Here is a 26556-nt window from a genome sequence, read left to right as displayed (position 1 = left end):
AGAAGGAGCCACTTTCTGTCCCTCCATGGGACTCACTTGAGTGCTGCTGTAGAGAGATGTGTAGGTGCAGAGTGAGATGAACTCGTATTGTCCTGCTTATTTCCAGGGAATGGAGTTTTGCAGGGAATTCTACTATTTGTGCCAATTCTCTCACAGAGGTTTTTTTTTCACTTACTGAGAAGTTTTGTCTTAGCCCTTGAATTCTGGGCAGATTTCTCCAGAAAAACTGTGTATGGGTTTTGCTCGTTGTGATCTTTCTGCTTAGGCTAATCTAATGGGTTTTTTTTTTTCCTCTCTCCCTCTTTGTTTAGATGAGAGATCTTTGGAGCAGCAAAATTCTTCCCTTTTCTTAATGAACTCAAAGATGCACCAAAGCATATCAGCCAGCAGGACAGAAATTACTTCTGCAAAAAGTATTTTGGAGTCCCAAGAAAGTAATTTCCTTCAAATGGTTTTATCATCAGTAACTCCCTCTGATGTGACTTTATTTAACCAAGAAGAAATGGTCAGGAGTTCAGAAGGGAGAAGTACGCCATTGGTAGATGTCTCCATATCAAGCAACGGGGCATTCTTAAGTGACAAATTTATTAACTCATTTCCAAAGGCACAGTGGACTCCTCCACTGAAGTCTTTTGCAGTTTTAACAGATCCTCACTCAGTTAATACAGTAGAACCACCAAGAGAAAAATTAGAAACCGTGTTGCTAACACCTTCGTTATCTGTCCTTTTTTCACCATATATTATCTCAAAAACCGTACAGCAAAAGACTCCATTGAGTGCTGTCCCCGAACGCAATAACACTCTTACAGAATTGAAGCCTTTTGTACTAGATAGTGAAATACTAACTGTGAGCAGAGACTTGCCATTGTACCCCCAAAATACAGCTATTTATTTCACTTCCATTCCTTCAGAGGCAGGAGTTGCAGTACAGGAAGAGATAAATGCAAGTTTAACAGCCCTGCCTTTTGGGGCTGCTTCAGAAGGATCTCTTCTTCATCTTAAGCTGCTGAATAAAAATAGCCCTGTGATCCCAGATGCCACAGAACAAAGTTCAGACCTGTATGGTGACGTTTATGGAGATGAGACTAGCAGGGTATCAGCAACTCTTAGTCTGAGGACCTACCCCAGTCCTAGCATTCCCTGGGCCATGCCAGCTTCAGCAGCAAGTGCTGAGCCTGTTTTGTTTCCTATTAGTCTTCCACTTGGATCTTTCCCACTTCACTCAGCTGGTGTTTCCACAGACTCTAGTATGGTTCTTAATGCCAGACTGTTTACACACGAATTCTCCAGTACAACACCAAATTTGCCTGCTAGTTCAGAAATACCAAGTCAATCAGAGCTTGTCAGTGAGCTCATGAGTCCAGTGCCTTTCACGAGATCGTACAGTTCTTGTCTGTATTGTGACTCAGTTTCACTTCTGCCAGAAGCAGGCTTTTCCCCAGAACATGATGTGGGCTCAGGCGACTATGTTGAAACTTTGTCCATCAAAGCCTCTGAAGTACAAGGTATAAGTCCATTTACAACTGTAATTACTGATGGGTATGACTTAGAGGAGCCTACACCTGAGATTTTTGATACTTCTTTTCCATCAAGACCAGTTGTTTCCTTCTCTTCAAGATCTGCAGAAATCCCTGATTCAAGCATTTTTTTATTAAGCTCTTTGAACTCTGTCCTTGACGCTGGAACACCTATAACAATTTCTTCTTCCTACCATCAGCTCCCTGGAGGAACATCACTGAACATCTCTGCTGTCCAGTTTTCCTTTCCTGTTCTGGAAACGGTTTCATTGACACCAACCGTTCATGTAGAAATTCCTGGTGCCACCACCTTTCCGTTTGATTCTCCTTTCATCCTGAGTGAGCCAGTAGCATCATTTGCAGTCAGTCATACAACTTTGTTGGAGTCACCAGAATTGATGCCATCCAAATCTGTATTTTTGCTTGACAAGACATCTGCAAGGGAGGAGCCATCTTTGAATATTTCAGATTTTCCATCCAGTCTTTTATCAACACCATTTCCTATTGAACCTAGCTACTTGTCTTTATCATCAGTCATGCTAAATTCTTACTCTGTCATACAAGGTGAGTTATCAACATTCTTACCTCAGACCTTGTTGACTGGGACATCAGTACTTTCTGAGGATGTTTCCAGCTCGGACTTAGCTATCATTGTCAGCTCTGCCACCGATGCTGAAGTTTCCGAGTTCCCTCTCAGCCAAACATCATACTTTTATTCGAATGCATCCTCTGTTCCAGGTGCACATGTTCCTGAAATAACACCAACATCAGATTTTCCCTCTGAGTCATCTGTATTTCTGGAAGCAACCTCAGTATTGCCAGTGGGCTCTGAAGTCATGTTTACCTCAGCTTTTACAGGAGCTACCTCTCAGTTGGAGCCTTCGCTCTCCAATTCTCATTCCGTGGTTCCTACCCTGGTGCTGCCCCCTTCTGACACCCAGTCTGTTACCAGCAGCATCTTTCTCAGTGAAACAAATCTGGTCTCTTCGTTTACTACCTTTCCGACACCTCCTGTGTTAAATGTATCTTCATCTCTGCTCGCAACTGCTCTGGCTTCTGATACGGATATTGGTGCTACAGTTAACCCGACACTGCTTTTAACATCTCGCAGTGAGGGCAGTGCCCACACATCCTATCCTCCTGCAGACCCTGGCAACCAGGTGTCACATGCCGACACCAGCAGTGTGATGCCCTATCCTACAGCATCTCTGTCTGTGACCATATCATTTTCTCCCACACGGTTTCCTCCAACTTCTAGCCTTCCCACGGGTTATGAAGTTCCAGCAGGAAGCAGTATAACTGCTGCTACTGATGCACCAACTATTTCCACCACCATCCCCACAACCACTTCCAGCAGTGCTACAGGCAGCCGTGGCACGACTGCTGCAGTCACCCCAGGGACATTCTCCTCCACCCCTCTGGTGACCACTACTCCAGCTGAACCTGCGATCATAACCTCTGCCGTGACCACTACCAGGCAACCTTACGTCTGCGATATCACGGTTCCTGATGCTTACTTAGTCACTGCAGGTAAGAAATTCTAACACTTTTCCTGAAGCTACTATAGTGTCACCCACTAGCTAAATTGCAGATGTTGAATTAGCTAAGTGAAGCTTTCAGAGATATATAGTGTAAATGTATGTAGACAAACATCTGTGGAAGCATTGATATATCATTTACTCTTGAAAATAATAGAATTCACTTGAGTGTAATCCATTATGGTAGAGAGTTACATGTGTGTTACACTGCACAGAGAATGAAATTGTCTGCTAAAATTGCTGATGCATGCATACAAGTATGCTGAATTAGAGGCTGCTTTATCATTTCATGGGTTGTAAATTAATGTTACTGTCATGGTAGTGTGCTGCCAAACTATTAAATGTTCTGACTGAGTAAGTTTCTCCTTTCAGTTGTTGCTGCTGTTTAAAAAAAAAAACCAAAACAATCCCGCATGTGAGGTAATGTTATAATATGAAAGAGGCGAGTTGGTTTGAAAAATGCTTGGATTTCGTTACCAGTTTTAATTTTACTGTACTAGCTTAAGCTTGTATTTTCCTTCCTCCCGTACTTACTTTAATTGGATTTGATGTGTTTGTAACCTGAAAAAGTGACATTAGCGTATTTCAAAATTAATTATCTCAGCATCTGTGTTTGCTTTTTTGGTGTTTTCCTACCTCTTCCTAGCTTGTTAACAAAACAATTCCAGTGAACTAATCCAGGCCAACTGCAGAAGTGCTGCATATTCTGTGGAAGGCAACACATTTTGCCTTGAAGATTTACTTGTAATATGTAATATGTTATCTCATCCTTCAGATATGAAGGTAGTCTGGCTACACTGGTGATGAGGAAAATAGTTTTTCGAAGCTGTAATTTGAGTAGTTCTCTAGGCAAGTTACTGATGGAAAGTAAATGCAGGATGACAGTGCAACACTTCAGTTGTTTGCTTGGCCACAGCCACAGCCTCAAGTGTGACTGTAACAGACGTGATATCCTCAGGGATGTGGGGTTTTCGAAGCAGTTTCTTACTTGCTGGATATCCCTATCAGTAATTAATGTCACATTTGTTTACTTTTTATTTAAGAGAAAAGGAGATGCATATTTTCTGTGGCTTTTTCTGACCTCATCCGCATTCCATGTGTTGCGTACAAAACTTCAACTGTGTTATGACAGCAGGCTCTCGTGCACAGGTCAGGCTGAATGTGCTGCAACTTTCCTATACAATTTGAATGCCTCAGTGGCTCTTTAGAAGATTCTTTTACTAGAATGCTAAAGATATTAGTCATGGAAAAAACAAAACGAGAGAGAGAAAATAAACCTGGAGTTCCTTAAGCTGTATGTACAGTCACTTTTTAGGAGACAGTCACACCTTAACCCCTTTTCCTTGTCCATCATCTTATCCATTTAATGCAGTTGATCTCATTGCCTGCTTTTTCATGCATTCCACAACTGAAAATGCAGTTTTGAACTCAAACCCAAGAGATTAAGCTAAAGTGTATTTACTGACTGACATTAATTTCCAGTGCTAGCCCGAAGAGCTGTTCTACAAAATGTCCGTGAATCCATCAGAGAAGTGCTCAGAGTTCAGTTCAGGCGAACCGTAGAGCTAGAGGTAAGTGGTATGAAGTGTGTACAAATACTCATTTGATCAATATAATGCAACAGTTGTTTTATTTCACTGGCTAAAATAATGATTTGAAAACAACTAATATGGTACTATAAGAGAGAGGTTTATTCTAACTGAAATGTTAGTCATGTTTTGTTCTTGTTTTACTCTGAATATGACATCAGCTTTCTTACTTTTAGAATATCACTTTCTAGGACAAATCTTTCTTGGTTTTGCCAGAGGTAAGCAAGCAGTATCCAGCCTCTACTACTCACCGCCTTTGACTGATGAATTGAAACTGAACTGACAAGATTTTACCCCTCTACATACCTGTTAAAAAGTTTTGTTTCTTCTGCTAGCTGATCATACACTTTGCAACTTAAACAAAACAAAGACTTCTGCACAGCCTTGTGCTACTTTATGTTTGTAAGTGAGGTCATCAACACTCACAAGGGAAGTGGTGGAATCTCAAATAGAGGATTTGCCAGGTGAAAAAGACAGGGAAAAAATCAAGTGTGCAATGGTAAGATGTTATTTTTAAGCCTTCAGATAGGTTTAACTCCTGTCCTTCCCCCACTCACTGGGCTAGGATTTGCTGCACTCTTGTTTTTTTTTTCCTGAAAGTTTGCTCTGCTTTGATGTTCAAGGAACCATTTTTGAGCAATATTTCAGTATTGTTGCCTAACCTAAGAGTGAGTGTCTGGTTGAGATGAAGTTTAAAGGCTCTTTGCCACCCTCACCTTCACCACCCCTCTTCTCAAAACCTCTGTGTGAGAAAAAAATACACTAGAGGTAGTCTGGAAGTAACTTTGTTGTATGATCTCATTTTGAATTTTGAATGTAACTTGAGTTTCTCCATGCATAGAATCCCTTGGTACCTATAACTTCAGCTTGATGATCTGTGTGGGGAAACAGTGTTTCAACAGCTCCTGCCATAATCACTGCACTTAGTAATTAATAACTCCTGTCTGATGTTTGTGAATATACCTCTGTACTACCCAGTCAGGATAGGAGTGTTAGGAATTTCTGCCAAACTTCAGTCACTGTGAGCTGCCATTATATGTTATGTTTAGTTTGGATCATTTTAGCAATACCTGCTCATAAGCTTTTTAGGGTTTTTGTAAATTCTTTCTGGCTTGTGGATTATACCTTCAGGTTGTGCAAGCTGGCATAGTCAAGCAGAAGTCAAAAGTTCATGATGATAGAGCTACACTAATTTTCAATGACCTTCTATGCCTCAGTAATTTTGAACAGCTTACTCTCTTAATAATAACAACAGTAAGACAAAAATCTATTGCTAAATATTTGAAGGTTGATTGGAAACAATATTTTGTATCATGCTTTTTTTTTATTTTTTTGCCCTTTAAATTCTTTCCTTTCATGCCCACTGTTGCCTTGTAAAGCTCTCAATAGCCTATTTTGCCCCTAAGGCTACTCAGAAGCAACTATTTTTATAAATAATGCAGCTTGTCCAGCTTCATTCTTTGCAAATTCTTTTTTATCGAAAGGAGAAAACATCTCTGTGGAATCAGTTCTGCTTATTTGATGCTAGAATGCTGCTATTGTGTTCTCTTTGTGATGCCTTGGGTATGGGATTCACACTAAAAATAATCGCTACCAAATGCCTTCACCTGTAATGGTGAAGTACTAACAAACCTGTTATTTAAATAACATATAAGTGTCTGTAATGTTGGCATGTTTAATGATGAATTAATGCAAAATTTTAAACAGAATTAGTCTATTTTTGCTAAACTTAGGTCATCACACAGACCTGACTTGTTAGTCGAGAGTACCCAGGAACCATGTGTGCATTTGGAAGTTCTGGTTAAGCAATGCATTTCTCTAAGCTGCTTTTTTACTCTGTTTCCTATTACAACTCACAAATGTTGTTCCCTTGCTGTAATGTAATGCGGGGTAAATCTGGAGACAGTCTTGTTAAATTTAACTTGGTAGTAATGTATGCATGAAAAATAAAATCCATGGCAACAATAGATAGCACTGTTGCTCACTTTTGAGTACAAAGGTTTGACACTGAAAGGAGAATTAAGAGGGTGGGGTTTTTTCCAGCTTTGTCAGTTGAAACTCTAGTCTCTACTTTTTTATTATTTCAAACATTCTGAGTTGCTGAAATGGGGGAAAAAAAATGGAGGCAGGCTTGAATCCTGCCTAATGTAAAAAACTTTTGTCATTTTTTTCCTAGCAAAAGTCCTTATAGCAAAGAAAGAATAACCTAAAATTTTAAATTTCTTTCCAGTTGGTCTTAGCATATTGCATCTGCAAAAGAATAAGACTCTATTGTTTCCATAATAGCGTTTTTTTTGCCAACTTTCTCTAATGTAAACCTTATGACACTTGGGTAGGATCCATTGTACAATGTTCCCTTGATTTAGCTTTGTTGCACTGGGGTGTGAAATAAGATAGTGTTGGCAGTGACTTGCTGCCAGGACCCCTGGTACCATTAAGCTAATGGCAATCAGAAAAAGCTTTTTGCTAGCCTTGTTTTTGCTTGGAAATTTTATCATGCAGTATAATGTATATCTCAGCCACTCTGTTGCTGTGTTTAATATGGATTTTTCCTTAGCCTATTTGTTTCCGTAATCCAAAATTTGTAAACCTCTGCCTTCAAAGTAAGGAGGTCAGTTCACTGTCAGGCAATTGAATACTTATAAAGATGCCACGTTGTGAACCTATCCTGGCCTCATTGCAACTCACTGCTGCTGAAATTCTGGCAGGTACCGTTTAGGTGTGTAAAAATGATGAGGGAATTGTTGCCTTAGGATCCTAATGTGCATCAAAGCAGTAGCTTTGCTTCATTTTTAAGACCTGTGAGCCTTTGTAGCCCATCTTCAGGAAGTTAAATGCTCTCTGCAGCCTCTTTACAGAAAGCTTAATAAGGTAGTGGTGAGGAAATTGGTTCTTTATGCATTCTGCCAGATGTTTACATAGCATAATACAGTGAGGTGTAGGCATGGATTAGACTGTAGCAAAGGTAAATTCAGTCAAATATTTTAGATGACAATAATCAATGTTAGGGAACTACCAACCTGTCAGCCTCACCTCTATGCCTGGTAAGATCATGGAACAGATCCTCTTAGAAGCTATGCTAAAGCACATGGAGGATAGGGAGGTGGTTAGTGGCAGCCAGCATGGCTTTACCAAGTTCAAATCCTGTCTGACCAACCTAGTGGCTTTCTATGATGGAGCAACTGCATTAGTGGACACGGGAAAACGAACGGATGTGATCTATCTGGACTTCTATGAGGCCTTTAGGCACAATCCTCCCCCAGCATTCTTCTCTAAATTGGAGAGATATGGACTTGATGGATGGGCTCCGGTGGATAAGGAATTAGTTGGATGGTCATATTCAGAGTGTAGTGGTCAATGGCTTGGTGTCCAGATGGAGGTCCATGACAAGTGGTGTCCCTCAGGGGTCTGTACTGGGACCAGTGCTGTTTAATATCTTCATCAATAATATAGGCAGTGAGATTGAGTGCACCCTCACCAAGTTTGCAGATGACTGAAGCTAAGTGATGCAGTTGCCACACTGGAAGGGTGGGATGCGAAAGGCTGGAGAAGTGGGCCCGTGAGAACCTCATGAGGTTCAAAAATGCCAAGTGCAAGGTTCTTCACCTGGATTGGGACAGTCTGTGGTTTCAGTACAGGATGGGGGATGATATGATTGAGAGCAGACCTACAGAGAAGGACTTGGGGGTGCTGGTTGGTGAGAAGCTTAACACGAGCTAGCAATGCGCACTCACAGTCCAGAGGGCCAACCATATCCTGGGCTGCATCAAAACAAGTGTGACCAGCAGGTCGAGGGAGATGATTCTGCCCTTCTTTTCCTCTCTTGTGAGGCTCCGCCTGGAGTATTGTGTCTGGTTCTGGAATCCTCAAGGTAAGAAGGATATGGAACTGTTGGAACGGGTCCAGAGGAGGGCTACAAAGATGATCTGAGGGCTGGATCATCCAAGGGCTTCCCTATGAGGACAGGCTGCGAGAGTTGGGGTTGTTCAGCCTGGAGAAGAGAAGGCTCTTAGGAGACCTTATAGTGACCTTCCAGTACCTGAAGGGGCTACAGGAAGTCTGGGGTGAGACTTTTTACAGTGACATGAGTTAAGGAATAAGAACCATGCTTACCTATCCTAGAAAACTTTGCAAAATTCTCTGTGAATTAGGTCGTTGACAGCATCATGCTGGCATGGCTATATTACTACTGTCGTCTGAATTGGGTTGTAGAGAGTGAACTGTAGACAACCCTGTAATATCTTAAGCAGAAATAGCTATTGTTTTGACCTGTAGTGGATCAAGTCTATCTACCTTGAAGTTACGCTTAGAAGGTTTTTTTAAAAAATTTCTGTTCTTGTGGAAATGCAGTTGCTTTTCTCCTGCAGTGAACCACAAAAGGGAATCAGTGTTAACTATTAAGGCAAAAAAGTTGATGTGAAATACAAGGAAGGCATTTGTGGTAGGCTGCTTTCATTGCATCTATGGTGCACTGTAAAAAGTCAGAGATGGACGCAGCTGAGTTAGTTATCGGAGATTACTTTCTCTTCTCATATATTTATCTGTAGCGCGTAAAGTATGTGCTGGCTACACGAGGCCTCTCTTCATCAGCATATATGACTTTAGAAATCACCAGCAAATTGTCGCTGAGCTTTCTAATTCTCCTTTTCCTTTTTCTTGCCTTTTAAGTAGTCTCCTTTGCAAGTAACAGGCAACTTTCTTTTAGCATGCCATTATCACTACTTGAGGCAAATAAAGCAAACTGTGGGAATAAACCAAAGAGGAAGAAAGTAAGTCTGGGGTAAGAAGTGTCCTTGTTATTAAGAGAGTTCCTCTGAAGGAGGAAAAACACGGCAATATGTTTAATTAAATAAAAGCCATCAGTTTGTTCTTACTTGGGTGACAGAGAAATGACGGATGAGAAGGTCTGCATGGAAGTGTTCACCTAACTTTATATTTAACTAAGAATCTAATTTCTTTCACATGATGTCTAAGGCTCCTCGGGGTTTTTAAAAAGACTTAAAGTCAGGAGGTAAATTGGAAGAGGTAAATTGGAAGAGGAATATTGTAATTGTGGTAACTGTGTTGAAGTAGGCAGATAGAAGTGTTCTCTGGAAGAAAGTGTTCTTATGTGACTATTATGTCCATAAAACATGGGTTAATGTGTATTTTGCTCGTTACCTATCATGTGAATTGTGTAGGATGTATTTACTCTGCAGTACATGGCTGAAATGCAGAAGCTATGTAAGCAGTTCAGCAAGTAACCAGCAATTTTGTGTGGGAACTCTTGTGCGCTCCAGGGGAATGCAGGACAGGGGGAGGGGTACTGTAGTAGGATGTGATAAATCAGTAAGTGTTGAGACTGGTGTGTTGTACTGAAGAGTTTCCAGTAGGTGCATCTAGCACGGGGAGTTGCCTTTCTGATGCACTGGAGCAGAGGCTGCAAGGTACGGCACTTAGTGTTTGTCCTTCTGCTCTCTCTGTGAGAAATAAAGGTTACATTTTCCTAGCTCTTGACGATGTGGCTTTGAAAAGCGTTAGGCTATGTAGGTCTAAAGTGTTGCCGAATTTCACATTGAAGGTTTTGGGTTTTTTCACACTGAAGTTTTTTTCTTTTTCTTTTTTCTGTAGGTTTATAAAATTTCCCCCAAATTTGCTTTCTTGGTGACATCAGGTCCTTTTGTTTACACGGCAGTAGCTGTCATAAATGCGCTTGTTAACAGCAGTCTTCTGCGTGGTGATGCCCCTGTGATCCTCTCGCTGCATCCTTCCTTTACTGTGCCAGACAACAGATTCCAAGTTCAGACAGGTGAGTTCTTTATGACATGAAGAGGAGGATATGTAGCTTTGTATTGTTTCACACTTATTTGCCTGTGATTCAGTGTGCAAAGTTGAGTCAACCCCCTGCATTCTGCTGCTGTGAATCTGAATTCTTGTTTTTTTGTGAAGGTTGAGAGATGATAAATTATAGATGGTAAATCCCGTAACTTAATGATTTTTTTTTTAGGAAAAATTTTGGCACATGGTAAAATAGGTGTGCTCTTTTTCTTGCTTCAAAAATTGAGAAGATAAAAAAAATTCTGTGAAACATTTACTTATAAAATCACAGCGCAGCAACTTTATAATTCTTGAGTCAAGTTCCGAATAATGTTTACATTAGATGCTACTTTTTGGAATGATTATAATGTAGGAGAAATGGGGAGCATGAGGATTGATTGATTGCTCATGCATAATGTGAGCAGGAGGATTGCTCATGTAATACTCAGCTTTAGCTGTATGGCAGCAGTTTATCTGAAGTCCACGGCTACTAATAATCTAAAGTAAAATATTACCCTCATAATAGACTTAGAGAGTCAATGGTATCATTTAAAATCTTCTTCAGGCACTATTTGCATAACAAAACCACCTGCCTGATTGGTTGACTGTGTAATGAGGCAGTGAGAGGAATAGAGTATATAAGCAAAAAGTTAATGGATGTCAAACATGGTACTTTTGTTGAGGTATGTTTCATGTGTTACTAATAATTCTATGCTAAGATATCACCTTTTTAATTATCTTGACTTGGTGTGATGTCTTTTTGCAGTGCTTAACATGGTTATGTAGACCTATTTTATGTTCTTCAACCTCGTATAACATTGCTACAAGGATCTGTAACTTAATCGTAGCGTTTCTTTAGTAAGACTTTATGAGGAAATCCACAGATCATAGAATCACCAGGTTGGATAAGACCTCCAGGATCAAGTTTAATGTTCCTATCAGCCACTAAACCATGCCCCTCAGCACCTCATCCACCCATCTTTTAAATACCTCCAGGGATGGTGACTCAACCACCTCCCTGGGCAGCCTCTGCCAGTGCCCAGTGACCCTTTCTGTGAAAAATCTTTTTCTGATGTCCAGTCTGAACCTCCCCTGGTGGAGCTTGAGGCCATTCCCTCTTGTTCTGTCCCCTGTCACTTGGGAGAAGAGGCCAGCTCCCTCCTCTCTACAACCTCCATTCAGGTAGTTATAGAGAGCAATAGAGAGGTTCATGTGGTTGAGGTCCATGTGTCTGCTCATGTTCCTCTACACTCATTCTTTCTCTCCTGTGCTCGATTTTTCTCTCCTTTCAAAGACTTCAAGGTGTTTGTATCTGGATTTAAAAGATTGTTCATTGTTTTGAAAGGGCTAGACTGGGACTAATGTGTATTAACAGACACAACATACGGTCTTTTAGACAAGCTAAATACTATATTTCAGGCTACAGGATGATGAGATTTGTTGGTTTTTTCCTTAAGTTTTTCATTGATCTCTTGGGTACTAGGAGTTTCATTGTGGGTGATTTAGTGTTCAAGTCATATAAAATTAGCCACATATACATAGTGAAGGACTTTCAGTATGCCAGAGGAAGCAGTGGGTATTCTGTCAATAATTTCTTCTCATAGTCTAATTACTGCTGCAACAGAATTAATGAATTTACTGCACTAACACAAAATGCATTTCTACTGTATTTTTACCCAGTGTTTCATTGCCTATGTCCTGATTTCCATGAAAAAGCAATAGCCCTGTAGGTTCTTGTTTGTTTTGTTCTTTTTTGGGGAAGCACTTGTCTGTACGAATAACACGTACCCATTGCCTTCAGTGCTTCAGTTTGTGCCTCGGAATGTGGATGTTGGGTTCTGCAACTTCAGCCAGCGCATTGAGAAAGGGCTGACAATGGCATTCCTGGAGGTGAGCAAACACCAGGAGTTCTACAACTTCACTGTGCAGGTAATAAATTAACATGTTTTGTACCTGTCCTTTTTTCTCCTCACCTTTAGTTGTCCTGTATTTCATCCAGCCAGTAAATTGAGTTAGGTGTTCACTGGCTGCCACTTGCCATCTAGATCATGTAGAACAGTGAGACATATAAAAGCTTAAAACTTCCTGGAAGGTCAATAATTCACCTTAAGGAGACCAACTCCCTCTTCTGTCTGAATTCTTAAACATAATGTATTTTTGTTTTAATACCAAAATTAGTAAAAAAATTTATCACTTTATTTAACTGGCACCATATATCACCATCTGTGGTATCCTAAAATTAAACCATAGCAGGAAAAACGGCATAAACTTTGTAGTATCTAAAGTACTATACATATAGTAAAGTGCTCTTAACTGTGCTCTTAACATCGAATCACCCAATGTGACTTTATAGACTGAAGACAGAATACACATAACAATCTCTTGCATTGTTTAGCAATTTCTTAGCTTAGCAGACTTTTATTTTAAGTACTCTCTTACTGTCTGGAAAAGGTTTGTTTATGTGAACGCAGTTTCTGTGTATGTGGTACCAAAATAAGGCTTCTAACCAGCAGTAGGGTCTGGGTGTGCATGGTATAGGAGGTTTTGACCAAGAGAACATCCCATTTTCAGAATGTTACTTTACCATAATCTCTTCCCGTCTGTTCCACACAGCTTGACATTCACCTAAGATTTCTTTATTACTAGATTTATTTTGCTGACTGTCTCTGTAGGTGGTGTTTTTGTCATTTTCTGGTCTGCAGCTTTCAGATAATTTTTGATTATGGCTGACCTTAAACAGTAACTCTTGGAAGAAGAATTCACATGTAACTTTGCCTCTTCTGAGACTCAGCATGCTAAATTGATCTAGAATAGGTGTTCCTCTGTTTTGATGTGAATTGCCCCCTCTTTCATATTAGGAAAAACAAAATTCCGTCAAGGAAGGAATGGAAGCGCCACTGATTTGATTTTGTTGACCCTGCTAAAATCTTGTCTTTTCAGATACTGAATATAACTCTGAGCAGGCCTGGGGCAGCATTTCGACAGGGCCCTGTGAGCATTGTTTTTGCCATCCGAGATAGATACGGTTTTCTAAACGGGTCCAAAGTCAGTGAGCAGCTAAGAAACTTGTCCGTGGTGGAATTCAGCTTCTATCTGGGCTTTCCTGTGCAGCAAATTGCTGAACGTAAGTACTTGTTTGCCAAGACTGCAGAACGCTGTCTTTAGTTTTTTTTTCATCCTTCAATTTTCAAGTTACTTTGTGTATAAATGATAATGCGGCTTCAATTCCTAAGCTGTATCATGAATTCTGCAGAGCAAATCCTTCCCCCTCTCTGCTCACATACTGCATATCAGTGTTATGTGTTACAGCAACTTGTTGCTTTTGTCGTCTTTCTTTCCTTTTACACTGGACCAGCTATGCTTAACCTGGCTTTATTAGTCCATTGGTCTCAGTCCAGATGAAAAAAAAGTCACTTTGGTCAATATTGCTGTGAAGTGCAGTACAAGATGTGTCTCTGGTTGTGTCTACGAGGGCCTTTGCTGCTTCTCAATAGGGTTTATATTCTTAGGCTTGGCATTGCCCTTAATTGTGGCTCTGACTTCTAAAAGGCCCAGGACATGGGCAACATAAGCTTATATTTACTCATATAGTCTGTCTAGGTTATCTGTTAGTGAGCAGCAGTGCTTTTTTGAGTAGTTTATTGTCTTTTAAAGTATTACATTCTAAGTATATCTCTTGCTTCTTAAGTGCTACTTGCATTGCAAGTCATTTTATCCAGTCTCTGCCCATCCCGCACTTAGATTAATGGGAACTGCCTGCATAGCAGAGTTTGCTTGATACTCAGCCTTGACAGCTTGTTTGGTTACTTTTCAGATGACCTCAGTCTCATAAATAAGCTAAGTTTCTAAACTCACTGCTTATCCTTGAACGCTAATGGATTGTTCATGACAGAAATGACTCATGAATGTAAGCAAGATCATGAGAGAACAGTACTTGCCTGTCCACCATTGCAGGTGGTACTGTTAACTCAATCCATTAATTCCCCAATTACTCCTATCTCACTGTGCTTTCCTATGCAGAATTTTTTATTTTTGGAGTTATTTTTTGTTAGATGCATATGTGCATAACATCTGACACAGAGATTCTTGCTATACTGTTAAACATCTAGTGGAAAGTCAGACCTAATGGTAGCTTCTGTTCATTGTGCGACTGCGTGGTAGTATGCAAGTGAAGGTGTTGTTAGGAGAGTGAGTGTCAATGCAAGTTGTTCTCCATAGCACCTTTAAACCTATGTAAGATGACTGCATAGGATGTTTTCCTAATGATTATGATTAGTTTGACTTACTAATTTTTTTGAAACTTTTTGTTTTCATTTTTCATCGTTCTTCATCATTTTTGCTCCCATAATCAATTAAAAAAATGTACAAAGTTGTTGACTTAATTCCTTTAAACATCTCTGTTCTCATTCAGTTTCACATAGACTGTACCTGTGCAGTGGTAGCTGTATTTAATTGAGCCAGGATGAAAAGCCCTGAGAATCCCTGTCCATAGATGACTAAAACTTCTCTTCTGTTCCTTAAGAGGCCACGGAACTTCTCAGGATGCAGGCTGTGGTCTTTATCTCTCACTGAATTAGAGTTAGGTGTTGCTTTTGCCTTGATTGCTTGAAAGACATTTCTGTCTACTCTGTATCATCTCTTTTGTGCCTTTGTCCTAGCATTTTTTTAACTTTTAGTCTCTTGGGAAATATTTTTGATGTGGAGGTTTGTTTTTTTTTTTCCTGTGATGTACACACATCTGATTCTACAGTTTTTAACACGTATTCTGGAGTGATACTTGTAGTAAATTTGCAGGTTGCCCCCTCATGAAAGTCCATCTTCTGGTTTGTGCAAATGAGCTGTACTGCAATTAAGTGATAATAGAATTTTAGCAAGCCTTGGTGTATCCTGAAAGACAGGCTGGTCATAGAGAAAAAAAAATTCTATTAAATATGCACGTACCCTGTTCTCGTTATTTTCCTTTCCTTATGGTACTCAAGAAATTTGAAGGTAATTTCTGCAGCGCTCATGGCAGGAACTCTCCCTGTGTTATCTGCGTGCTTATAGTGCCTGGCCAGTGGAGCTGATTCCTGCCCAATGCCACATCTGTGGTAGCTCAGATGTTAATGAGAAAGTCCTGCAAAGTAGAATGAGTGAAGAAGTCAGGCAGTGCCTTTGGAAAAAGTCCCATTTGGATTTCTCCTCTTTTCCTGACTACTCTGAGGATTTACAATGAAATAATGTACATGTTGACTGTTGTGGCCTGGCAAATTAGCCTTTGTTAGTACAGTGGCATGTCCAAGCCTGTGGGTGAGTTATAGATGTAACTTTGTTTCTGAAACATCAAGAATTTGTTTGTTTATTCCTGCTGGCGGTTTTAAACAAGTATGCCCATAGCATGGTTACTTTATCCCTGCAAATTCCAGCACAGACCTCCAGACTTCAAACATGAAAGTATTCTTCCTTCTCTCACATCCACCAAATCTCCTAAACAATACCAAACCTCAAATCCTCAAGAGGACTCTTAGTGTGGGGTGGCAGAGTTACTATCAGTGGTGAGTTAAGTCTATCATGATATACACTTTACTTTCAGTTTCTCCTATTTGGAGCTCTTGATAAACATTGTTTCTTTAGCGCACATCTCCAGTAGCAGGGGTGATGACAGCTGAACAAGCTGTGTATACGCCCTTGCCTTCAATGACCCAGCCCGTCTAACTGCTGCCATAGTTTGTTGAACGTATCTTGCCAACGAAGTGTAGTACTTGCCTCACAGAACTTAGCCAGTTTGTTGTTGCTGGTGTCTCTTAGTTTGACGGCCTTCAAATTTGTCTAGAATGAATTTTCAAAATATTTAATGTTGTATTGAAATAAATAAAATACACGTAATGAAATTAAAATTAATATATTAAATTTCAATTTCATAATTCTGAATTTTTAGGGACAGTGAGTTCTTCCAAATGCTCACAATGTAGAAAACATGAGGATTTGGTAGATACAGTGACCTTAATCAAGGAGCATCTTGTCAGCATTTGACTTGTTTTTTGCTAGAGGAACTCATATTTACTTGTAGGTTGAGCCCACTCCAGGACAGCTCATTTTGATCTGAACTTGTCTAGCTTGGTCTCAGTAGCACTTCAGCACATTTGTAGTCACTGTTTTGGAACACCAGACATGGTGCAATTTGGTAAGTCAGCAAAGTGGGAACACAGTTTCTCAGTTTGCTAGAACTATGGGTCTGTCAACAAGCACAGTCATAAACGTAGCTTATATGTTTTTATAAGTGAGGCAATGATGCTTGGTTATTTTTAGCTGTTTGTACAGTTTCTTGCACTGTTGCTGTGACTTGTATTTTGAGCCAGAGGATTTTAGATCTTCAGTGTTCAAAGCCAGAAATCATGTCCAAAGGCTTAATGCTATTGGGCAGATTGTTCTTGAGACATCTTATTCAGCAGTCTGAGGATGACCAACAACCGAATCCTTAAAGCAACTTTGGCAGGAAGATGCCTAAATGCTTTTGTTTTCTAGGCCCTGATTGCTGATTTCATGTTCTCTTGTGTCCTACAGAGGAGTCATAGCAGGGAAGGTGTTGTGGATATTTTCATTAGATAGGAAGCTGCTTTGCTCTGTGCAAATAAATATGGAACCCTCTGCTTTTCATTGTTTTGGGGAATTTTGTGTATCTCTATGTTTACATATAAGTGATTGACACATTATAGTTTATATGTAAATATGAAATGTTCCTTGCCATACTGTTCTATGCCATTTGTACCTTACTTATCAGGCATAGTAACAGTTAATACTCTTGGCTGTGACTTCCACCCTGCCCCTTGAGGGATCTGTATATGCTTTTTTAAGTTTTATAGTCTGCATCTGAAGAAAAAGAACTGATTTATAGGTTAGCTGAGCTGCCAGGTTGTTGAAGGTGGCTCACACTGAGGAAAAGCTGCTTGTGTAACACCACTTTATATCAAAACTGTTAAACTGAGCAATGCCTTGCCTTCAATATCCCAAATATGAACCTTGTTTGAAGGAGTGTCTTTGCTCCCCACTGCCTGTTCACTTCGCATTGCCTTACACACTCAGTCCTTTCACTGCATTTTTACAGAACTAATTTTACTGTTGTTGTGATTTAACCCCAGCTGGCATCTGAGCACCACATAGCCAATTGCTCATTCCTTCTTCCTCTCCAGCCTCCCCAGTGGGACTAGGGAGAGAATTGGAAGGGTGAAAGTGAGAGGTCTCACGGGTTGAGATAAGAACAGTTTAATGATTGAAACAAAATAAAAAAATAATAAGCACAGGAATAGTGACAATAAATTGTAATGGAAAAGAAAATAACAAAAAGAGAAATAAAACACAAGAAAGACAGGTGATGCAAATGAAAAAAATTGCTCACCACCCACTGACTGATGCCCAGCCAGTCCCCAAGCAACAATCCCTCCAGTCAGCTTCCCCCAAGTTTACATACTGAGCATGACAACACATGGTATGTAATATGCTTGTGACCAGCTTGAATCGGCTCTCTTGGTTCTGTCCCTTCCTGGCTTCTTCTGCACCCCCTGCCTTCTCATTGGCAGGCTAGTATGAGAAGCTGAAAAGCCCTTGACTACTTAGCAGTGACTAAAACATTCAGCGTATTATCAACATTATTCTCATTGTAAATCCAAAACACAGCACTATACCAGCTACTAGGAAGGAAATTAAATCTATCCCAGTCAAAACCAGGACAACTGTTTAGTAACTGTTTGGGTTGTCCCTGTTCAGTACGTTGTTAACAACAGGAATTTTTGTCAGCTTTTTCTGCGCATTTAGAGTCAGGGCCAATAGTGAAAGTTGTTAGTTTGACAGAATGGACTGTTCTGTGCAGGAGAGGGATGTTAGAATGGCCAAGCCAGAAAACTTTGACGTTTTCTTTTCCTGACACTTCTACATGATGTCAGCAACATGTTTATATTCAAACATTCAGTTTATACCTTCCTGCATGCTTATTTTATGTTGTCCACCTTACATCTCACACTTTAGATTGTAAGCTGTTTTGATGGTCATGAACTAAATGTCAGCAGGAAGAAAACCAGCAATCGTTTTTGGATGCTAACTTACTCAAAACAACAGGAAAGAATATATTTGGTATCTGTCTATGTCTGGAAGATTTCTGTGAGGATAGGCAAAAGCTAGCTGTTGGCTAGACAAGGAATATTTACCTTCATGAACTTACCTCAAATAAATCTCTTTGTTTATATTATGACTATAAATAGAGTTACCTGGGGAGTTGCTATTTTTTTCAGTGTCATAAGTAGCACTTCGATAAGTGGCATCTGTTTGAGATATCTTGGAGATGTTGCAAGGCCGGTAGGGTAATATAAAGTCGTATGGTACAGTCCAAAACCTGCAGAAATATTTGGCAATTTATTTCTATGTGGATGTGGTTCGAACTTTTAACAGACATAATGTGTTAATATTGTCCACACCCCAGTATATGCATGGAATCTTTATTTTTCAGTTGGTGTGTTCTCATTCCACGTGTTGTGTTCCCTCCCTGCTTTCTATTACTGTTCCTCCATTTATCAGAAGTAAGAACAATCGATATGCTACCAGTTCTGTCCTGTGTAGTCCCACAGACTGTAGAGAGGGTCTGAGGTCCTCGATGGAGTATCTGGTGAAGGCTGTGTTGCCCGAGTGGTGTGCTTCAGGCTGCTGTCAAGATGTTTCTGGGTGACTAGGTGACCCTTTGCCTCTCAGTCAGTATTGAACCAATGCTGTTATGCAGAATGATGCTTCAAGCCTGCACGTTAGAATCTTCTAATGATGATAGCATCTACTTCATTAATGTGTATGTAGTCATTAGCAGGACAGCTGCAGTCTAACGAGTAACTATATTTTGTCTATTCAACTTGCCTATCAGAATAACAGTCAGTCTGTGCTGTTCTTAATGCCCCCTGGAACTAAACATTAGAAATCTTCTAAATATAATCTTGCTGCAGTGCTGAGACTCCAGCTGAGCTCAGGATCTGGCCATGTGTGTGCTGGTGAGACACTTGAGGGACCTATAGAATAGGAGTTGCAGCTTGGATTTTCTGACTTCCAAGCATGATCTCAGTTGCAGAAGTGTCCATCATTTCATGCATTCTTCATCAGCTTTTAGAACCCACTCTCAGTTGCAAATGATCACAGCACGTCTTCCTTTTCAATATCGAGATTTTCTGCTCAAGTGGGGTTTTTTTTAAACTTCATTAATTCCGTGAAAACTTTAAGTGAATAGTCATCCAGCAATTTGCATGAATTAAATAATATTCAAGTACTAATTAGAAAAAGTGTGAAGAGCACATTAAGTTCTGAGGCAAAACATGATTTTAGTTTAAAAGAAGAAAAAACTCAAAACTGCTAGCAGTTCAAAGTTTTAGGGGCATTGGAAGAGTTTTGATTTTCTTATCTTGTGCTTTCCATGCTTTGGAAAAACAACAGATGCAGTTTAGTTTATGCTTTTTTTATTCAGATTGGATATCTAAACTAAAGTAAACAATTGCATGACCAGAGTAGATGGAACTCCAAACTAAAAGCTGCGATCATAAGAATCATGCTGCGGAATGCCAAAAATATATATGTTTGTTTAAATGGACTGTGAACTGCTTTTTGTGCATATGAGAGTTTTGCAAATTTGATGCATCTTGGTCACTATATAGAGGACTGATGTTTCCTGTTCAGCATAAAAGACCCTATTGTGATACTCTTCTGATTAGTAAGTAAGCTACTGTACAAATTATTGCATAATTAAATTAGAAAAATGTTAAGTCTCTATTTCAATGCAACATGCAATAGTCCCAAACTATTCTGCAACTGAAGACAAGACATCTTTACTCTAAATTGATCTAGCATGGACCAGGTCATTTAATTGTTATGCGTAACATTCTTTCTAGCCATGAAATTGTTTAAAAATTAACCTTTGTATACTGCTTAGCAAACTGCCTCTGGATTAAATATTTTGAGAAAGTTAATACTATTCCTTTTCCTTATTGCCATATTTAAGCTTAAGACTTCCCTTGAGGAAACTGTTGGCCCAGCCCCCATCTTCAGTTGTTTCCCAACATGTCTTTACTGCTCTCCAGTGGAAACCTTGAGAAAAATCTTCTCTCTAGTGAAGTCAGTAGAAATAAACTTTATTTGCTTCACTGGACAAGGATGTCACTCTGGAGCAGAGCTTTTTTGAAAAAAAACTGAGAAACTAAGAAAGCTTGAAGCCACCAATGTGAACACAGATGTCATGCAGTTTGTCTACAGCAATGTTTCTCTGTGCATTTATTTGTGATTTTTGTAAAAAAGAATTATCAAGATGGTGGGTTTTAAATGCTTCCCACTGCACAAGTCTGGAACGCAAATCAGATGTATCTAGTTTTCAGGTTCACATTTAGTGTTTCTGTGCAGTTTCTGCCTCGGAGAAGATCTTATTTTCCTTCTCAGAAACTCAGAAGTTGCCTCATTGCCCTTTGAGCAAAAGTCTGATTCTGCGGCTAGCTCAGTAAGAGTCACAATTCAGACAGCTTTTAAATTTCAAGAAGCAATGAACTCAGTACAGCAGGCTGAAATCTTTCAGGTAATAAATCTGACTGCTTTAGTTAACTTCTTTTTGTTCAGAGACAAAATAAGGAGTGTATATTCAAAGCACTTTCTTTGCCATTGTGACTACATAGCCTCAGGAGTAATAATACATCTGTGTAAATAAGATGCTTGCTGACAGTAGAAATTATGAAGTGGCTTTTCTTATGTGTGTTGTTGAGAATACTGCTCTTATGGTTGTTTTTCCTCTGTTCTGTTTTTCTCTCAGCCTTTCATTACCCTAAGCTTAATGTGTCTCACTTGATGAAATCTTCCTGGGTGAGAACAGGTATGTACAGTCTCTATAAGTAAAAGTGCAATTATATTTGTTAGCAGGATAATTAGCCTACATAAATATTGATAGCTTAGGGGTGCTGCATTTTTGTGAGATAACATTCCTGTACTGAATAAATTCTAGAATCAAAGCCCTAGTGTCCTGGAATATCTGGAAATGTAATTCCTGGGTCTAGAATGAACTAATTTATTGGTGATGCACACTAAATAGTTCTGGTCTATAAAGGAGTTCATTCTTAGTGAGACAACTTACACTGTCAGATATAAAGTGTCTACTCTACATGCTGCCGATATACCATGTTGACTTACAAGTTTTTATTTTATTTTAAGTGAAAATTAAAATGTTGTGTGTTACTTTTTACCAAAACATTCAAAGAATAAACCAGAAGTAATTATAGAATCATAGAGTGGTTTGAGTCAGAAGACACCTTAAAGATCGCCCAGTTCAGATGCCCCTGCTGTGGGCAGGGGTGCCTTCCACTGAATCAGGTTGTTCAAAGCCCCCTCCAGTCTGGCCTTGAACACCTCCAGGGTTGGGGCATCCATGACTTCTCTGGACAACTTCTTCTGATTCCTCACCACTGCCACAGTAAAAAAAAAATCTATTATCTAATTTAAATCTCCCCTCTTTCAGCCTAAAACCATTACCCCTCATCCTGTCACTGCATTGCCTGATAAAGAGCCCCTCCCCTGTTTTCCTTTAGGCATACTTTAATACGGGAATGAAAACAGATACATTCCCAGTACATGAAAGAATCACAGAATCACTAGGTTGGAGAAGACCTTCAGAGTTTCATAACATTTCATTGCAGTCTTCCAGTTTGTTCACAGCAGATCCCTCCCACCCAAGTCTTCTGTGTGTTTATTCTGTAATTCCCAGGTACGGTTGAGCTTTCACTGTTAGATGCTCAAAGGCTGCTGCAGTTGTCTGTACTCAGTAGGTCTTACCTGCTGCTTTTAAGTCGAAAGCCTGAACAGTGACCAGGCTATGCCTAGAAAACTTGCTGTCAGGCTGCAGCTATTCCACTGGATACACTTTTTTCTTATTGCCGCTTTTCTCCCTGTAGTTCACCAATGGTATAGACCAGATCTTTTTTTCAGGTGTCTCTGTCTCCTCTTACCAGTGACTCAGTGTACTTTTTAAGCAGGAAACAAAATTACAACTTGTTTTCTGAAGCTCACACAGTTTGTTTTAGAATATAAAAATGAAAAATTTCAGATCATGTTCAGTAATGTGAAAGAAACTACATGTGTGCATATCACTAATCTTTCTTAGAGATTTATATTGCTTTTTCGGTCACTTCCCCATCCTTTCTTGTTTTCTTGCTTTGTCTGTTGTTGCTGGAAGCTCCCTTAGATCCTACAATAAGAAGAGGGTACTTCCAGCTCAGAAATCATGTCTCTTTGTGTTTTTCTAAACTTCCAGACTGTAAGATTTTGAAAGCCAGTTGCAGCACCTTTTTTTGCTAAGGGGAATTTTTTGTAGTCTCAATTCTTGCAGGTAGCCTGAGAAGAGCTCGCAGGCTTTCGCTGGGTCAGTCCTTTAAGTCTGTGTGTTACATTGTAAGGGCAATGACTCATGACATAGGAAAATGATAGTATTTATGCTTATAAAGGTGAGATTTTTAATATTAGATTACCCAGATACATTTGCAAGTATCCCAAGAGTCATAAAACATTGGGATATGCAGTGTTCTCTGTAGCTGTCTCTCAGCTGTTGAATAAAGTTTATGGTATTAAGCATAATTCATTGATACTGAAATACAATACACAGGCAAGAACAGTGTTCTGCTTGCTGTATATAACAGCCTCAGGACACTTGCTATTTATTTTTCTATTTAATTCTATGATACTTAGTCCATGATGGAATTAAGAAGGTAGAAGCTGTTGATCTCTTGGAGAAATCTTGAGAATGTTTCCTTTTTCTGATATCTGCAGCGAAAAATTTTAAATGGAAAAAGTGGTTTTAGTATTTTTGTTTTAAAAAATAAACCAACTAAAATTACATTTAATTTATTTTATCTAATTGGATGGCATGTTATTAAGTGCCATAAACATGAAAACACTTACTGAACAGGGGATTTTTGAAAAATATAAACCATTTTAGAGGAGGGCCTTCAAGGGGAAAAATGAACTATTATACTGCATTCAGTGGTGAGTTGGTTTACCATACTTTAGGGTTGTTTAGTTAGGTCATTTCAATGACTATCGCTCCGTTCACACCACTGCTCTTTTACTAGATAGTATCTTGTTAGTTAAGGTCCACACTTTTTTCATGTTTCCTATGTGTTCCTCAGAGATTCCTCTCAGTATTAGCTGTCCCAGTGACCCAGAATACCTGTGACTGGGAAGTGGGCAGGGCTGCTAGCTAATTTGCTTGTGCTATGACTGCTATAATTGTTTATCTTATGTACGGAAGATGCACTTGGAATACACAGTTTCATTCATGTGCTGCTAGACTCCTGGTTTTAATCCTGGATTCTGAACCCTTGTCCCTGCTAATCTCCACCTCTCTATCACTTCTGAACCCAACATTTTGACTGAAAGTAGTTGCAGCAGATATTTATTTATTTATTTATTTGTTTATTTTAACCTTTTTCTCTCCAACATGTAACATCTGGCTGAACTGGGCGGCATTCCCATATGAGTACAACTGCTTTTGAATTGCCTGTGAGCTGTCACAGTGCGACTCTGAGCTTGTAATTGAAGTTACAGAAAAGGCACTGAAAAGTTTTACTAATTAATTTGTGTTCTTGGGTTTACTGTCTCTTCAATGCAGTTCTCTTGGGTGTCATTGACCAGCGAATTCAGGAGGAGGTGTTTCAGGCTGAGATGGAGCGGAAACTAGCTCACCTGTTAAATGAGGCTTTGGTCAGAGGGCGGATATGGAGACGAGCCAGCTTTGCAGGCAGCAACATTGTGCAGGTATTAAGAGCTCAAAGTCAGAGGAAGAAGTAAGGTGTAATAAATTACTGAGTAAGTTAATATTGTCTATGTTTCAAGTTGAGAAAGATAACTCAAAAGCACGTATCACATTTAGCTGGTTGGTGGTGATTATCTTTTGCACATAAAATATGGGGGTTTTAATATTTTGGTATCTTTTAAGCTAAACGTGACAAATGGGAAAAAATATTTTTAGTGGCTATTGAAAACATTCAGAAAACTTCTTAAAAAACATATTGAAAATTATTTTACCAACTTGCTATCATAAAAACTTAATATCTTGTCTGACTTACAAGTCCTCGCAAAAGGAGACAGGATGCTCACCTAAGTCAAAAAAGTGCTCTGCTGGAGAAGCTGCTTTCGCAGCTCTCTGTGGTGTTTTGGTGATGATATATAAATAAGAAATAGAATCATGGGCAGCTTGATACATGAGTAGAATAGTGTATTCTGACAAACTGCCTGTTTGTCACGGTAGTCCTGGTTACTGGAGTTACTTTCAAGTAAGAATGATTAATCATGTCAAATTTTGCACACGTGGCAGCGTCTGCTACCTAGATTCCAGTGCTGCTTTATAGATTTTTCAGAGGTGGAGTTATTCACATAATGTCCAGTAAGACTTGATTGTGTAATTTTAAGTTTTAAATTCTCACATATGTTCTTTCTAGTCATATCTACAAACTAAAAGCCAAAATACTTCTAAATGGCTCATCTTCTTAAAAATCACTTTTGCCAGCTAATTCATTAACAGTTGGTTTACTTCACAGATGCCCTTTTCATAGTTCGGACTTATTATCCTTATTTAATTTAGTCCTACAGTTTTTGCTCCCACTTACATTTCCAGATGTTAGGGTTTTCTCACTTTTGTTTTCCTATCTCAGAAACATCTGTTTCAGTAATAGAGATTTTATTTTATTTTTATTTTGTTCAGCTTTGAATTGCTGTAAATAGATGTCTGCTTAAGATCTTCTATTCCCAACACCTCTTATTGCTCTTTGTTCTTTATGCCTCAGTCCTCCCTTTGCATATCAATTAAACAGATATCTCTTCTGTTGCTAGCGAAGATGCCACAGCCTATAAAATGTGTATGTGTAGATTACAGTTTTACTATTTTACATAATAAAGCCCAGGTAATTTGTTTTTGCTTGGACAAAATTACAAGCGGGTTCTTTCCAACTAAAGAATGTATTTCAGAAAGTGAAAATACAGCATTTTTCTTATGACTTTGTATTACTTTCTGGGACATAAGATGAGCTCTGCAGCTTATGTTCCAAACAGCAATACTGCTCATTTAGGAGTGAGATCACTTATTTAGTTCAAAGAGTCTGCAAAATGCTGTCTTTCAGTTATAGTCAACACATCATACCATCCCTCATATTAGGGGGCTTCTCCAGGTGCTTGTGGCCCACACTATTAGATAGAGCTGTAATAAAGGAGGTGTGGTAGAAGGAATGCTGGAGGAGATAGCTTGCTGCTAGGTGTCTCTGGTGGATGTCCTCCTGTCCTACTTGAGAATGGTAGGTGCCATCAGGTACTGTACCTTCTCGGTAGCTTGCTTTTGCAGGATATTCTGATGTGTAGTAGGTGAGACAGTCTTAGAGACTAAGTGGAGCAGCTGGAGTGATGCTCCTGGTTTTGGACTTCTGAGCAGAGAACGATTTCTTTCAAGGCTGCTCTGCTGTCAGTTGAGGACCTGGACCATAATAATCTGCAATAAGCCTTTTAGTTTTGCTGCTGCTAATTCTATTCATTATAGCCAAGTTTATACAACGCACTTCAAACATAGCTTATATATGCATCTGTTTGTGTTTTTAGGGAGAGCTGATAATGTTATTTGTGCTTTAAGTTCATGTTTTCCTCATATTTCTTTCACACAAACCAGTGACTGCTATGATAGTAGGCCACATTGAAGTGAAAATAAGAACAGAAGCTGCCAGCAACACCCAAGTGTTGGATACTTTTATTAGCAGGACATGCATATATCTATGAAAGACTAGACGTGGTTTCACTTGTGTTGAGCCTTTATAGACTGTAGTTTTTCCTAAGGTGAAAGATATTTATAGTATATTGAAGTGAGACATTTCTAAGCTCTGTGGAAAATCAGGATTGTGGGTCAGAAAGTGGTTATTTGTGTATGCTACTGCAGGCATATTAGTTTCTTTTCGCACACTAAGAAAACAGACGTGACATTTCGTGAGGTTTAGATTTCATTTCTGAAGACACGTATTAAGATCTAAGAATTTAAAAAATTACTCCTTTGAGTAAGAGCTTTGAATTACCTGGGGTGCCCAAGTAACATGTTTCCCCCCTGCC

The 26556-nt window shown here is 39.3% G+C and overlaps 2 protein-coding genes across 3 annotated transcripts in view; one reads left to right on the top strand and one right to left on the bottom strand.

Moving 5' to 3' along the window:
• Window positions 1-26556, bottom strand: part of TMEM213 (transmembrane protein 213) — a 121459-nt gene that overhangs the window by 31943 nt on the left and 62960 nt on the right. The gene's annotated exons all lie outside the window — the stretch shown is intronic.
• The window catches only part of KIAA1549 (KIAA1549 ortholog), a 153375-nt gene that overhangs the window by 73155 nt on the left and 53664 nt on the right, over window positions 1-26556 (top strand). For both annotated transcript variants that reach the window (XM_069858963.1, XM_069858953.1), the window contains exons 2-8: window positions 312-3047; window positions 4538-4626; window positions 10255-10432; window positions 12242-12369; window positions 13381-13564; window positions 21239-21298; window positions 24083-24228. In XM_069858963.1, the coding sequence (XP_069715064.1) occupies window positions 312-3047; window positions 4538-4626; window positions 10255-10432; window positions 12242-12369; window positions 13381-13564; window positions 21239-21298; window positions 24083-24228 (3521 nt within the window). The remainder of the gene's footprint in view (window positions 1-311; window positions 3048-4537; window positions 4627-10254; window positions 10433-12241; window positions 12370-13380; window positions 13565-21238; window positions 21299-24082; window positions 24229-26556) is intronic.

Source organism: Phaenicophaeus curvirostris, chromosome 1 (genome assembly GCF_032191515.1).
Source record: "Phaenicophaeus curvirostris isolate KB17595 chromosome 1, BPBGC_Pcur_1.0, whole genome shotgun sequence".
NCBI lineage: Eukaryota > Metazoa > Chordata > Aves > Cuculiformes > Cuculidae > Phaenicophaeus > Phaenicophaeus curvirostris.
This window is presented reverse-complemented; position numbering and strand designations above follow the sequence as displayed.